This window comes from Diabrotica undecimpunctata, chromosome 1, assembly GCF_040954645.1.
Source record: "Diabrotica undecimpunctata isolate CICGRU chromosome 1, icDiaUnde3, whole genome shotgun sequence".
NCBI lineage: Eukaryota > Metazoa > Arthropoda > Insecta > Coleoptera > Chrysomelidae > Diabrotica > Diabrotica undecimpunctata.
The window spans coordinates 17356427-17371548 of record NC_092803.1 but is presented as its reverse complement, the minus strand read 5'-3'; the positions used below and the strand labels follow the sequence as shown (position 1 = coordinate 17371548).

The following is a 15122-nucleotide window of genomic DNA, read 5'->3' as shown; positions in this document are numbered from 1 at the left end:
TGGAAATCACCATCCAACCATTAATTATTAATCTGAATGACGATTCCGAAACTTCCACTTCAGACAGCGAATAAAATTTCTTGTAAATATTTAATGTAAACGGGGATTTTGTAAAAAGTCTTTTTTTTTTGGCATACTTCATTCCAACTTCCAACTTCATACCAACAATGGCGTTGTTGCCAGTTACATCGCCGTAATTTGCGAGGACGTTGTTGATCGCAGATATTATCTACCGTTAGAGAAAGATATAAACTACAACATTGCAGATAACTTTAAGTTGAATCATACACGCTGACAACGTTACATTTCCCTTAGAACCCAAATCTTTGCCAAAACAGTTAAACAGTTTAAAAATAGACCAGTCAAATCATTGAAATTGATTTCATGTAAAATTAAATCTCTTCTATCTCAACGCATATTCTGTGAACAGTCAGAAGAATGTTTCTGTCAATTTTTAAGAGATTAAACAGATTCTACAATAATCCACTTATTTGTTTATTAAATTATAATTAGATTTCCTCCTTTTGTCGGAACAAAAATATTTTTTTTTAAACGGTAAACGTCCAATTTTACCGGCCTATAAAAAATCATTAGAAAATGAGTCATGTGCTACAAATGTGATACTTTACCTTATGTATTTATTTAAAAATGCTACATGTGCAAACAATTCAATTTCAATTTGAAATCAGGATTACTTTGTATAAGATAGCTCAAAAGTTTTTTGATTAAATTTATAATTTTTCAATCATCGTAAGGTTTTAGATGAAAGAAAAATCTCTGCCAAGAGAGAGGAAGAATATAAATCGACTCAATGATCACTAATAGGAACGTTATACATAGCTTGGCAATATTTTTCTACTTACTGTATAATGCATTAATTCTACACCGAAGGACGGACGATAGTGTTCGCATTGAGGCAGGTTTTTAAGTACATTTACTATTTGTTGATTTCCCCTAATTAAATTGTTGTGACACTGACTGAAGTTTGCCATTTTTTGTATGTTTCTAGATAAAGATAAGTATTTAGGCATTCTGAAACGAAAAAATATAATAGATTATACATAGTCTCATAGACATAGTTCAGTCGTCAGAGATTTGAGCCCTAAAAATCATACGAACAAGCTTTTGCCAAATGTTGCCAAAAATATCAATTTTGAGACCCCAAAAAATATGCAAAAAAGTTTAACCACTTTTACTCCCGGGCTTCACTCTAAACCCCACCTCATAGGGGGTACAAACGCAAAAAATCGATTTACCAAGAACCTGTACTGTAAAAAATGTAGCTGAGATAATTTTAAACAAAAATGTTTTTTAGCACTTTTTGTGTGGAATGAACCGTTCTCTCAGAAATACCGCTTGAAGCGATCGGCGATTTTGAATGTCACTTACGCGCACGAAATCAATGTTAAATAAAATTTGTATTAACTTGACGGTAAAATTCGATATCTTTTGATTAGAGCGTCCTATCGACAAAAATTGCTTTTTAAAAGGGAAGGGTGCAGTTTTCGTCTACAATTTTTGTACATATATATTATATATATATATATATATATATATATATATATATATATATATATATATATATTCAGAATATTATCTTATTGTGTAGGTACGTACTTTAAACAATAATCCTATGCAGTTATTTATATCTGAAAATATGATATGAAAATATGAAAATTATATCTTACCTAAACGTTCATTGCTTTCCAAAACCATACCAACCATTATTTTACCGCTTCTTTCCATATTATTTCAAGAAATAATAATTGTTTTTAATATTATCTAGCTCTAAAAATAACACGAGCACAATCAACTTACTTGTCTTACTAACAATCAAACCTCTACTGATAAAATATTGGTCAAAACAACCACTCAGCAGAATATTGCTCGACAAGTCTCATCATGAACAGAACGACCGCCCTACCGACCCCTTGGCACCACGGGAATAAGTATGTCGCCTGGGCCCCGGCGGTCGTATTCGACCACTGACATATTTTTTCAAAAATTAGGACTAATAAAATGAAATTGGTAAAATATTAGTAATGGACGTATTTCAATTGGTTGCCAGATGCACTTTTTTCAACTTGGCACCATGGACTATTTTAAACATTTTTGTTGCATATTTCAAATGCCTCACATTTGTTGCCAAAACTCAAAATTAAAATTTCATGGTATAGGTTTTGAAAATTATTCTTTAGCAATGTGCATAGTGCAAAATGCAAACCCCAAAAATGCAACAATCGCGCAACATTTATTTATTTAACAGCTTTATAAAAACTGAGCTCACAAAATACAAAAATTGCATACGAACGCTGCACTATTCACCTTCAAAATTCATCTTGATTTTTGTGGATAGAACAATCTGATCAGAAGATATTGAATTTTTACCGTCGAGCTGATACAAATTTTATTGAACATTGATTTCGCGCGTGTAACACATTCAAATCACCCATCACTTCAAGCGTTGTTTCTGAGAGAAACAGATTTTACACAAAAAGTGCTAATAAACATTTGTGATCGAAATTATCTTACCTACATTTTTTATCTGAAAAAATTTTTTTTATGGCATACAGATTCTTGGTAAATCGATTTTTTACGTTTTTACCCCACGACGAGGAGGTTTTTAGTGGGAAGCCCGGGGGTAAACCTGTTAAAGTTTTTTGCATCTTGTTTGGAGTTGCAAAATTGATATTTTCGGCAAAATTCAGCTTGTTCGTATGATTTTTAGAAGTTCAGTGACTTTTCGTCTCTGACGACTGGACTATATAGTAAAATATGGAAAAAAAATCATTTCATGTTTACGGAATTCCCTGTGGCGTCATTCTACAATATTATAAAGGTCAAATTAAAAGACGAAACCACAATAAAATCTAGGAACTGTTTTAATTCGAAATTCCAGCTTCATTCCCGCACTAACCGATTTTCACTAAGTCGTAAAATAGATTTTGAAGAGGCAAAAATTATAGCCCCATTTATCTTTCTAAACAACCGATTATTCAAGAAGTCACTGATATCGAAAAAAAAAAAAAACTTTATATTACAGAAATTTAGATAAAGCTAGAGTATTACCTGGTACTTCTCGACGAGACCTGGTCCGTAATGTAGGAAGCGGTAAGACTAAACATTGCATCTTTGTGGTACGCCAATTTCAATATGTTGCGATCCTGTAGATCGTAAAGGTAAAAATAATACTCAATGAACTGATTAACAAAATCTACCGCTCCCAGATCGCACATATAATGTCGTCTGCTGATAGGAAAACCGTCTTTTCTCAGAAGAAGTCCATCCTAAAAAACAAAAACTATCTAAATTAAGTCAAAACTTACCTTATTAAAAAATCCGTAAAATACTTTCGAAACACAATTCAGATTTCTGCCTTAATCTGAGCCTTCTAAAAATTGCAAGTCAAAGCAGACGTTGATAAAGATGTTAATAGAGACATGGGGAATCTAAAATTTGCATTCCACGACATGTCTCCTCAACTAAGCAGAAATCATTAGCGAATTGGTTTCTTGTACTCATACAGAGTAGATCGGAATAAAATGAAAAGACAGTCAAGATTTGATTTCACGAACAAAGCGTCTATGTATCTGTTTATACGTATTTCGCCCTAATAGGGCTCGTCAGAACAGCTATTCATAGGCGTTCTCAACGTGAAAAATACATCTTTTCTGTCTTTTAAGAAGCAACACTAAAATGGCTTCGAAATGGACGCAATAGCTGAGGAGACATGTCGTGGAATGCAAATTTTAGATTCCCCATGTCTCTATTAACATCTTTATCAACGTCTGCTTTGTCTTGCAATTTTTAGAAGGCTCAGATTAAGGCAGAAATGTGAATTGTGTTTCGAAACTATTTTACGGATTTGTTATCAGATGTGGCTATTGCGTCCATTTCGAAGCCATTTTAGTGTTGCTTCTTAAAAGACAGAAAAGATTTATTTTTCACGTTGAGAACGCCTATGAATAGCTGTTCTGACGAGCCCTATTAGGGCGAAATACGTATAAACAGATACAGCTTTGTACGTGAAATCAAATCTTGGCTGTCTTTTCATCTTACCTTATTAATATGCTTGATTTAAACATAAAAGTTACTTAATATAATTATATTAACAAAAATTAATACAAGCTAAACTGAGCCAGTTTTGTATTTGTTATTTGATGAAGATGGGTAACTAGGGTAATTAAATGAGTTTTTCAGTTAAAAAAAATTAAAATCCTGCTTTCAATTATCTTTTTCGTTTATCTATTATAGCATTTTCGTTTTACCCGGTATATACACTGAGCGTTACGAAAAAGAGGCCACCTAAAATTTTTGCCATTTTTTAATTTTTACGAATCATACCACAAAGTGATTGTCATTAGATGTTTGTGTAATGTTTAAGAATATGTTCTAAAGCAGTATGCAATCATTTTTTAAATAACAAATGTCTAAAAATAACTTCCAAAATAATGATTTTATTGAAAAATAAAAAAAATTAACATTGTACATTTTTTCTGTTTTCTTCATAAAATTACAATTAAGTCGTGATTTTTAATACTGTGTATTACCACCTCTATTGTGAATTACACTCCTCATTCGATTTGGCATTGAATTGATCAAATTCTGGATGTCGTTTTGAGGAAAAGCTTCCCATTCTTTCATGAGCACCAACCGAAGCTGCTCACGATTCATTGGAGCAGGTATTCTGATTCTTACCCTTCGTTTGAGTTGGTCCCAAACATTTTCAATCAGGTTAAAATCTGGATTTTGAGCCGGCCAGTTCATTTTTGGCACACCGACAGTTTCCAGATATTGTGTTACCATCCTAGCTACGTGTGGCCGCGCGTTGTCTTGCATAAAAATAAAGTTTTCGCCGACAAACCCAGCAAAAGGCATTACATGCTCGTCTAGAATTTCGGTAATGTATCGGTGTGCATTCAACGCTCCTCTATCAATAAATACGAGATCAGTACGGCCCTCGAATGAAATGCCTGCCCAAAACATTACCATACCTCCTCCAAAAGCAACACGTACTCGTCGAACACAAGCAGCATATCGTTCCCCACGTCTTCTGTATGTTTTGATCTTCTATCGTCCAATGCTTGTGGTCTCTAGCAAACTGTAGTCGGCGTTGTCGATGTGCTGGTGTTAACAAAGGTCCTGTTGCTGGACAGCGAGCCCTTAGACCAAATTCCCTCAACCTTCTTCTCACGGTAGAAGTGCTTAAAGTCCACCCGTGAGCATTTTTAAAACGGTTTTGGATTGATCTAGCCGTAAAGAACCGATTTTGCAAAGAAGTGCGTTGTAAAGAACGGTCTTCTCTGGCCGTCGTGATACTTCTCGGGCCTGATCCTGGTCGTCGTTCGTGAGTTCCAGTCTCTACGAATCGTTGGTAAATTTTTTGGACCATACAACGACTGACTCCAAGCTGTCTGGCCACTTCTCTTTGACTCATCCCATTATTAATCAAAGTAACAATTTGAACAGATCCAACAAATCTCTCAGCCATAGTTTTAAATTTAAAAATTGCACAAGTTTACTCTTCGAACAACTGTACACTAGTGAAAGGCTTTTGAAAAACAGAATAGCCATATTCCAAAAAAAAGGTACAAACAACACGTGCATTATCCGAAGTCGTAAAACTGATATCAATTCTGCAAACTTATTACCCTTAATTGACCTGTCTGCACCGTTTGTCGATGCCTTAAACCCTAAAAGTGTTTCTGCATTGTGAGAATTTAGTTAGAATAGAATAAATTGTATAAACTTAAAGTTATTGAAAAATTCTAGGTGGCTTCTTTTTCGTGACGCGCAGTGTATTAAAACACTGAATCAAATAAATATGAATATTTCCACTTAGGTTGGTGGGAAAGTGATGCGGGGAAGAGAATGATTTTTGAAGATGAGATCACTCTTCGGTGGATCTTTTGCGAGAGCAGTTGATTTAATTGTTAAAGTCATAACGAATTTGTTATAGAAAATTCGTTAGAGTAGCGGTAACATCGGGAATTCAGATAGTGAATAGTTTGAAGAATACATATTGTTATCATCAGGATAACCTGAAGCCCAATTCGATGTTTGACCTCCCCAAGATTTGTCCATTTTGTGTCTCCATGGGTCATATCAGATCAATTGAAGTTTGTGTGGGACAGTGTGTTTGTTTTGTATCCAATTCCAAAGAAAGAAAAGCCTTTAGTCTCTAACCAGCAAGAGGATTTTTTTAAACGGCGTCCATTTTAAAAAGTTTAGGAATCTTTTTGTGTATTGTTGCCCAGGAAATCTTTGTAAGTATTATTTTGATTTTTTTTCTAGTTAACCCTCCAGTCTCTCAAATAAAGAAACCTTTATCCACGACCCAGCTCTCCAACCAAAATACGAGTAGCCGGTTCTCAAACGTTTCAGTTTATTTGCTTACCCTATCTCCAGCCCAATAATTGTTCAGTTCCCCCTTTCAACCCCTTATAAGCAATTATATATTGTTACAAGTGACACCCAACATGGTAGGCAAATTATATTGCTACAATATTAGTCCAAAGAAATAAGTTTTCTCGGGACTTCTCAAAAGTCTGGAGTTTTTCCGTTAATATAACCCGTCGACCAATAAGTCCCGGCCCTAACTAGTAAAACAACATTTTCTTGCAAAAATTATTATTTATTCATCAAAATATTATCCTTTAGCGACGATACACTCATTTCAACGTTTTTCCTAATTTTTCGATGTCGCCCTTGTAAAAGGATTTATATACCTCTGATACACTGATAGACCTTGTTAACACTTCACTGGTCACTGGATACTTTGAAGTATACATTAAGAAAATTTCAGCTTTTTTTCATGTTAATCTTCTTTAAGTGCCGTATTGAGTTATTTCTGGCGTTAATTCTGATCCCTGGTTTGTAATTTTGAGCAGGGGCTGATCTTTCGTCTATGCTCTCATAATATATATATATATATATATATATATATATATATATATATATATATATATATATATATATATATATATATATATATATATTTATATATTATATACCCGGTATTTTAGGTTATTTTTCTGTACACCGAGCTGGGGACCGAACCCACATCCATTGAACCACTCGCATTGAAGCGAATGAGAAGCCGGCCGCCCAGCCCGCTTAGCTATCTGACCGACCTATGCATTTCATATATTTGTTTAATCCGTAGTAATGTTTCCACCTTTGTTTCTTATTATGTACATATTTTTGTTACCATGTTGTTCGTATTTCGCCTCAAAACTTTAAAACTTTTGTTTTATTGAATTATTATAGTTATTTCTCTTGTATTGTTTTCTCTTACGTTTTTTCGGATTGACTGGTGGATAATTTAATTTAATTCCTTCATTGCTGTGTAGTCGGAGCCGTATTTTTCCGTCAGCTGTCTTCTTTTATCTTTTAGCTCTTAGTTATGCAATCGTTTGCTTGATCTTCACATTCTATTTCGTCTTGCAAGTCTTCTATATGTCTGGATGGTGTATCATCATGCAGGCCGTTGTTTTCTGGGGGAATCTATTTCTTTTTTGTGTTTTTTCGTGTCATCTTAATAACAAGAGATAAATCAGAAATTAAAAAAACCATAACATAGCTCCATAAAAAATAAAAATACAAAAATTTCCAACTACACTCCTTTTATTTCTGGCGGGCGAACTGGAAAGAGACTTCCTTTTGTTTTTCTTGCGACGCATGCGAGCTGTCTTGACCTTTGATCCTAAATGGGCTACTTATTTATTTTCAACGTAAAGGACTCACATACTCTCTCGCCTATCTTTATTGAAAACTCAGATTGTTTTAAAATACATATGGGATTGAGAGAGAAAATCGAAATAAAAGGACAGTACCTATCTAGTTAAAGGAATCTGGCAGTACAAATAAACATTTAGATTATCCTTATTTGACCCTAATAAATTTTCTTCAATTTAAAATTGTATCATCAACAAACGTATATGATACCTCTTGGTTAAACTGTGAATAATGTGTGACATGAGTGATCATACAGGGTGACTCATAAAAGATTAGAACTAGTTCATCTGCAGATTCTGTAACGAAGAATATTAATTTTGTTTTATATTAAGTATACAAACACTCAACTTAGTATAGATGTAAATATAACGAAACTTACCAAATGTGTAAGATATTTAAGATTTTTCATGATATTGAAATAATATTCCTCGGGTCCATATTTGCTACATAAAGGATTGCCTTCCAGATATAATAATGTTAGATTTAGGTCTTTTATATGCTGTAGAGAATCCATATCATCGATCTAAAAGAAAATATGTAAGAGTCATTCACGGAAACATTCGAATAAGTAAAAGTATGGGACTGCTACAAAAAGATCCTATTTTTCATCTTTCCTTCATACCTCATTCTCCGATCATTATTTTATGCACTCGAGAATCTGTCCCATTGTAGAATCTCTCCCAGAATCTCTTAATTATATAATCAACTGTTATTTAGTAGAATTTCAAACAAAATCCACAATAGGCTCAGTGGCGGATGCAGAAATTTTTGTCGGGGGGGGGGGGTCATGGGTCTTGGGGGTGATTTTGACATAGGATTTACATTTTTGCACCTTTCAATGGGGGGGGTCATGGGTCTTAAGGGTGATTTTAATATAGGATTTAGATTTTTGCACCTTTACGATTGATATGTGTGCCTCATGTAAAGGAACAATTTTTTCAATAATTATTTTAGGCGATATATTAAAACAATGAGAAGTTATTAAAACCAAAATACACTACGGGTGTAAACAAGGGTACAACATTAAGATCTTAAACTTAAAAAAAAAATTAAACCCACATACTCTATGACAGTAAAATCAAGTGTAGAAGATATTAAGCCAAAGGAAAATTATTAAAATATAAATAATGAAAAATCAAGGACATCAATTTAAACTAGGTATTTAAAGACAATTAATTTAAACCCACCTATTCTATGGCTACAAAATCAAGAACAAACCAAGAATAAATAAGTATAAACCAAAGTTAAGTAATTTAAATGCAATAACTCAATGTAAGTGTAAACATTAATGAATGTATTAAACATTCCTAATAAACTCTATCTTATCGTTGGATATCCTATATCAATTTGTAAAAACATTCATTTATTCCTCATTGCTATACGGCGTGGAAACATGGACTCTCGGAATTACACGTATGAGGCGTACAGAAGCCTTTGAAATGTGTGTTTTTCGAAGGATGCTGAAGATTTCGTGGACAGAGCACGTGACCAATAACGAGGTGCTGAGAAGTATGAGGACTGAGAAAGAACTCCTAAATTTTGTAAACAACGGAAAAACGAGTTATCTAGGATATATTTATATAGGAGAAAAATATAACTTTCTACGACTCATAATGAAAGAGAAAGTACAAGGAAAAAGAGGTCCAGGACGAAGAAAATGCTCCTGGCTGAAGAATGTAAGATACTGGACAGGCATGGACACACATTCGATATTAAGAACAGCTCAAGATAGAGAGCAATTTGCTGTAGTTATAGCCACCCTTCCGTAATGAAGAAGGAACCTTAAGAAGAAGTGTAAACAGCATTTTATTTAAATCAATTTATTCAACAAAAAACATAATACGAGTATAATTTAAGAATAGTTATTTCTATAATTAGGCATATTAGGCTACAACTCAGTGAAATATTTTTTTACTCGGTATTAAAATTTTTCTCACGAATTGTCAGTAACAGCCGGCAACGAGTGGTAAATAAAAGTTCAGTGATTTAACTTTCCCCCGAAGTTCTATTTCTAAGCCAAGTCTTTAGAGGCTTAAGCGTAGAAAAACTACGCACATATAATATTGGCATAATTGCTGTATATTATGTACCAGACAGCATCCTAATAATTGTTATTATATTTTTAGCACTTAGTTTACCATGCCCCGTTGACCTGAAGATGCATAGCAAATTCCAGTATGCGAAACCGGTCGTTGGTTGTAGAATAAATTGATTGTAAGTCTTATTCTTATTTCTTTTTACCTATAATGTTAATTATATGTATTGTAATCATTTGACACTTACCAAATTATTGCTAAGATTAATACATTTAACACTATTTGGCGGAGAGACTAAAACTTTCAAAGGATCCAGTACTTTGATTCTATTATTCCGCAGTATTAATGTCCTCACAGGTTTATTCAGCTGTTTTGATATGCGCAGTACAAAATACATAATCTTCGGTTGAAACAGAGGAGTAAATTCTATGAGATCTAAAAAATACAATAAATACAGCTGGTTTTAAAAGCAGTGGTGAACAGTCCCAAGAAATATTTTATCAAGTAGACAACACAAAGAGCTATGCAGTTAAACTATGTTATACTACCATATATACCAACTTTAGCACTGAAATTAATTAAATTGCTTAAGCAAAATACAGAAATTAAGATTGCCACTAAAAATACTAAAACTTTAAACAGTCTTTACACCAAAACAAAGACTCTACTGCAAAGTATGAAAAGATATAATGCTATTTAATCTATACCGTGTAGAACCTATCTCTTAGATTAACTTCTCATAAGAGTGATATCGAGAGAAATTTTAAATTGTGTGCCTGGGCAGAGCATGTGAGCCTGGGGAGATCAATGAGGATCATGTTTTAATTTTTCAAGAAGTAAAAATTTTGAAAAGAGAAATCAAAATTATTAACCCTTCACCGCAAGAATTTTTGTGTTTTGTCAAAAATAAATTCTCAGATAAGAATTTTAATTCTATTTTTACGTAAAAATATTGAAAAAATCTTTATTGACAAAAAAACTTTTTGGTGCCAAATATGGAACATCATGCAACAATGTAATATTAAAGTCAAACTATTTTGAAGCTACAGTATACACTATACAGTATGAAACTGCAAATAACAGTTTCTTTCTTTATTAATACACAACGGTATTGTGAATTTTGTGCACACTATATATGTTTTCCCTGTACAGCCTGGAAAATTGCATCTTGACCTAGTGCTCTCATACCAATACGGAAAATGATCAAGCCCATCTTTACGGATGTCTTCTTGGGGTATTTCTTTGGTGGGTCCCTTTTTTCGTTTGTTCTCGTACATCTGCCGAATGCTACTACTTGACGGTCTTCCTAATCTGTTCTGTTTAATTGGTTTTCCGGCTTTGCATAGAGCATCGGCTATTGCTAGTTTGGTATCCAAAAGAGGTAAATCAAACTTCTTCGCTCTTTTGGCTAATAACCAATAGTTCACGGCTGTCATGTCAATAAAATGAAAAAATATTAGTAAATAATATTTCTTCGACCCGATTTTCGACCTGAATCATATTATTTTGTTCTTTTAATAAATATAGAAAACCAAGGCCTTTTAAGTTTGTTGTGTTTAATATGTCAGGTAATTTTTGGAAAAACCAAAAAATGAATTGACACAAATAAGTTGGAGATGCGTTTGAGAGGGGCTGAGGTTCGGATTGGTTAGGAAGGAGAAAAAAAATAAATAGTGGTGTTCTTTGGTGTTTGTGTTGAAAATAGTATGCAAATGTGGTAAGCAGAAACGAAGCCAACAAGAACGAGAGTAATTACTGTAAGTAGAAACAGATATCTTTTCTTGGTATGGGAGGAAGCAGATTGTATCTTTGAGTTAGGAGCTTGGAGTAAAGAATTTGAGCAGAGATTACGGCAATTTTCATAAACTGTTTTAGTTTATTAACCACAGTTGATAGAACATAGAGCAGGCATATTTGGAGAATCAGGAAAGGACGTGCGATTTATTCAGGTCACAATCAAAGCAGCATTAAGTGGAGTAAGCATTTTTTGAAACGAAAAAAAAAAGTTTTAGTTTGTTCATTTTTTTTACAAAGACATTAGACTACGACCATATATTAAGATTTGTTGTTAATTATTTGTGTTTTAAACTTGTTTCTTATTAATTAGAGAAGTCAATTAATGGATAAATTTTGATTTTGTTTTTGATTTATAAAAATTAAAATAAAAGGTCTTTGATTTGGACATAATTATATCTAATATTTATTGATAATTAGTGGATGCTTGATTTGATAGATGAGTGATTTAATTTTTTTTTAATTATCGTGTATGGTATAATTTATATAATTATCGTAATATTTAATAGTGATATATTTTAAAAATAAATAACCTTCGTTTTTACGTTTATAATTGTTTGTCTATAAATTCATTTTCCTATTTTTTATCTTTTTCCTAAATAACAACTATTCTAAAGTACTTTGAAGCCACGTTTATTGTTTTAAATAGTAAAAGAGACCTGAGATATATTATTGAGTTTTGATTTGTTTTATAAAGATAAGCGTAAGTAGAGACCAGATTCTTATAAAGATAAAATCAAGTACATTTGAGCAAATCTTAACAATATATATTAATATATATATATATATATATATATATATATATATATATATATATATATATATATATACATATATAAATTTGTATTTTGAAATTTTCGTAAATATATTGTTATATGTTATTTTTAAAGGCCTAGAGTATCAAAAAATGTAAAAAAAATCGATTTTTTAAAATTTATAATGGATCAAAAATTTGTTGTTTTTTTAATGTGGGTGTAGTATATAAAAGAAGCATACCTTCATCTTCATGGAAATTTGTTAAATCGAGAACATTGCGAGAGTCCGTCCATCTCCTGTTCAGTACAAATCTTAGATTCCTTTGTACATCTATTTTTAAGTCCGATATTGATGCAAATCTCAGCATAATACTTAACCTGAACTAAAAAAGAACATTTATACATGTTTTAATAGATTGTGGCATGTCAATTTCTCTTAAATTAAAAATTTCCTTCAGCCTGTACCAAAAAATATTAGATTACAACAGTTTTTATGGCCCTGACTTCATCTTCAAAAATATTAATTTCACCCTGACCCATAATAAATTATGTTTGGATTAGAATAGTCATAAGTTCCCAGAAACTACTTCATTCAAGTGTTTAACTTATATAATACACTCTCAAAATTTAATTAGTTTTGACTATGAAGTAAGTAAAGTGGTAGGATATTCTCATGGGAACAGAACCCATCCCTTTTTTTTTAATTAGCTTTGGCTAACTTATAAGTAACCCAACTTAGAAGAAGACAAAAAATTGCTGAAGATATCAATTATGACCATTCATTTCCACTTGGGCCCTGAACAAAAAAAAACATTTATTTGACTAGAAGCATAAAGATAAGGTTAAAAAAATCCATCTGATCAATTTAAAATTAATTTTTACTTTGTTATATTGGACACTGCCTTGTCAAAATTGGAAGAAACATTCAAACAAATAAAGCAACATGATACATTGTTTTATTTTCTCAACAACCTATATAATTCCCTAACACATTGGCTGCCACAAAGATCACCGGCGATCCTAACTAAATAATTGTGCCATTAGGATCACCGGTGTTATACTTGTGCGTATTTAACTTTCAGAATTATTATAACGGTCGACACTGTAAGGACGCTCACATAGTTTTACTGTGGCACACTAGGAACCCGTAGCTAGCTTATGTTATTTTGTTAGGCGCGATAATGTCGTAAATAGCTTGTAACGACTAACGACAGTTGATAATAGGGCTTTGTAGAAACGATTAGTGGCATTCATTATCAAGTTTTTCTATGAAATTAGCAGTTTTTTTTGCGAATTTGAAATTATATGAAGTAGGTATATGTAATTTATTCGTTTTAAAATCTTGTTGCTTGAATATTTATGGGGATAAACAAAATATTACAGTATTTATTTTACATAACCTCAAATGTTTCTGCTTACATTTTAATTAATGAAAAATGAGGTCGAAGCAGTCAAAGAGTTCATATATCTAGGGACATCGGTTAACCCCAATAATAACACATCTGAGGAAATAAAAAGGCGAATAATAATTGCAAACAAAAAACGCCCATTTGAACTGCTCTTCTATAAGCGTCTATATTCTTTGCTATTGCTACTGTAAAGCATATGCTTGTTACAGTTGACTCCAAAACTACAAGCAATAGGAAGAAGAGAAAATGTTGTAACCAATGTTACACTGAAACAGTTGCAACAAAACGCAGTAAAGAAGCTTAAAAGAAACCCAAACTTGTTTCTACATTTTGCAATGTTTGTGAAAAATTTTACTGTGTGACATGTTTCACTAAAAAGCATTAAGTTGTTCACAATCACTGGTGATACTAGTGGCACATACATGTGTAATATGTTAGTGCAGTGCCATTAGGATCACCCGTGATCTTGTTATTTTTTTCAAAAAAATTTGTAAGAATGTAAACCTACATTGTATTATTAACCATTTGTATGAATAAATATTATACTAATACTCTTATGGTGGCAGCCAATGTGTTAAAATACATAAATCAATTAGGTGTGCAAAATATAAAGATTTTGAAAATATTTTTGTACCATATAATTCCCCTGAAATGAAAACTAAACTATTCACCAATAACCTCATATATCTAGGTACTCCCAAATTTGGTAATTGCCATATAAATTTTCTTAACATTATCTGTGACAGTAGATAGAGGGGAAAGAAGCTTTGCAGAAATAAAAGTAATGGACTGTGGTCTCTACAAGATATTTATCTTCAAAACACTATCCAAAACTGCTTTGAAATATATTTGCAACATAAAAAAGTTTGTCACAGAATAAGGTTTTCAATATGTCTTTAGTACTGCGTAAAAATATATCAAATACATATTGGAAAAATAAAAATGTATGGATTATAAAGTGAAGAAAAAGTAAACCACAATCCACTGTTCAAATTTCTGACTAATCCAACTAGCCTGACTCATGTACTTAAGTAATTACCACTACTTTTAGTTTATAGTTTTTATATTAAACTATATACCGCATATACTATAATACTAAACTGCATACATACTGGTGTTGTACTTTTAGGATTGGGCACAACTAAGTTGCCACTGCATAGTTTCTCTATAGCTGGGCCACAATTTCGACCAACAAAATTGGCATAGTCGTCTTCTACCCAATACAACACTGGAATTAGATCGAATGGAAAAACATGATCCAAAATTGCAATTAGAACTTGATCTCGTTTTGCATTCCCAATATTTCTAACCTGAAAAAAATTACAATGGTTAACATTTTTTCAATAATTTTTGAAATTTCAATTTTGCAGCTTGTACTGTCTATGCTTGTT

General features: G+C 32.3%; 1 protein-coding gene across 1 annotated transcript in view; it reads right to left on the bottom strand.

Moving 5' to 3' along the window:
- Nucleotides 1-15122, bottom strand: part of LOC140445552 (nuclear RNA export factor 1-like) — a 30493-nt gene that overhangs the window by 14845 nt on the left and 526 nt on the right. The window contains exons 3-8 of the mRNA XM_072537661.1: nucleotides 14844-15041; nucleotides 12564-12705; nucleotides 10021-10208; nucleotides 8117-8260; nucleotides 3070-3287; nucleotides 864-1032 (exon numbers count right to left, since the gene is read on the bottom strand). Of these exons, the coding sequence (XP_072393762.1) occupies nucleotides 864-1032; nucleotides 3070-3287; nucleotides 8117-8260; nucleotides 10021-10208; nucleotides 12564-12705; nucleotides 14844-15041 (1059 nt within the window). The remainder of the gene's footprint in view (nucleotides 1-863; nucleotides 1033-3069; nucleotides 3288-8116; nucleotides 8261-10020; nucleotides 10209-12563; nucleotides 12706-14843; nucleotides 15042-15122) is intronic.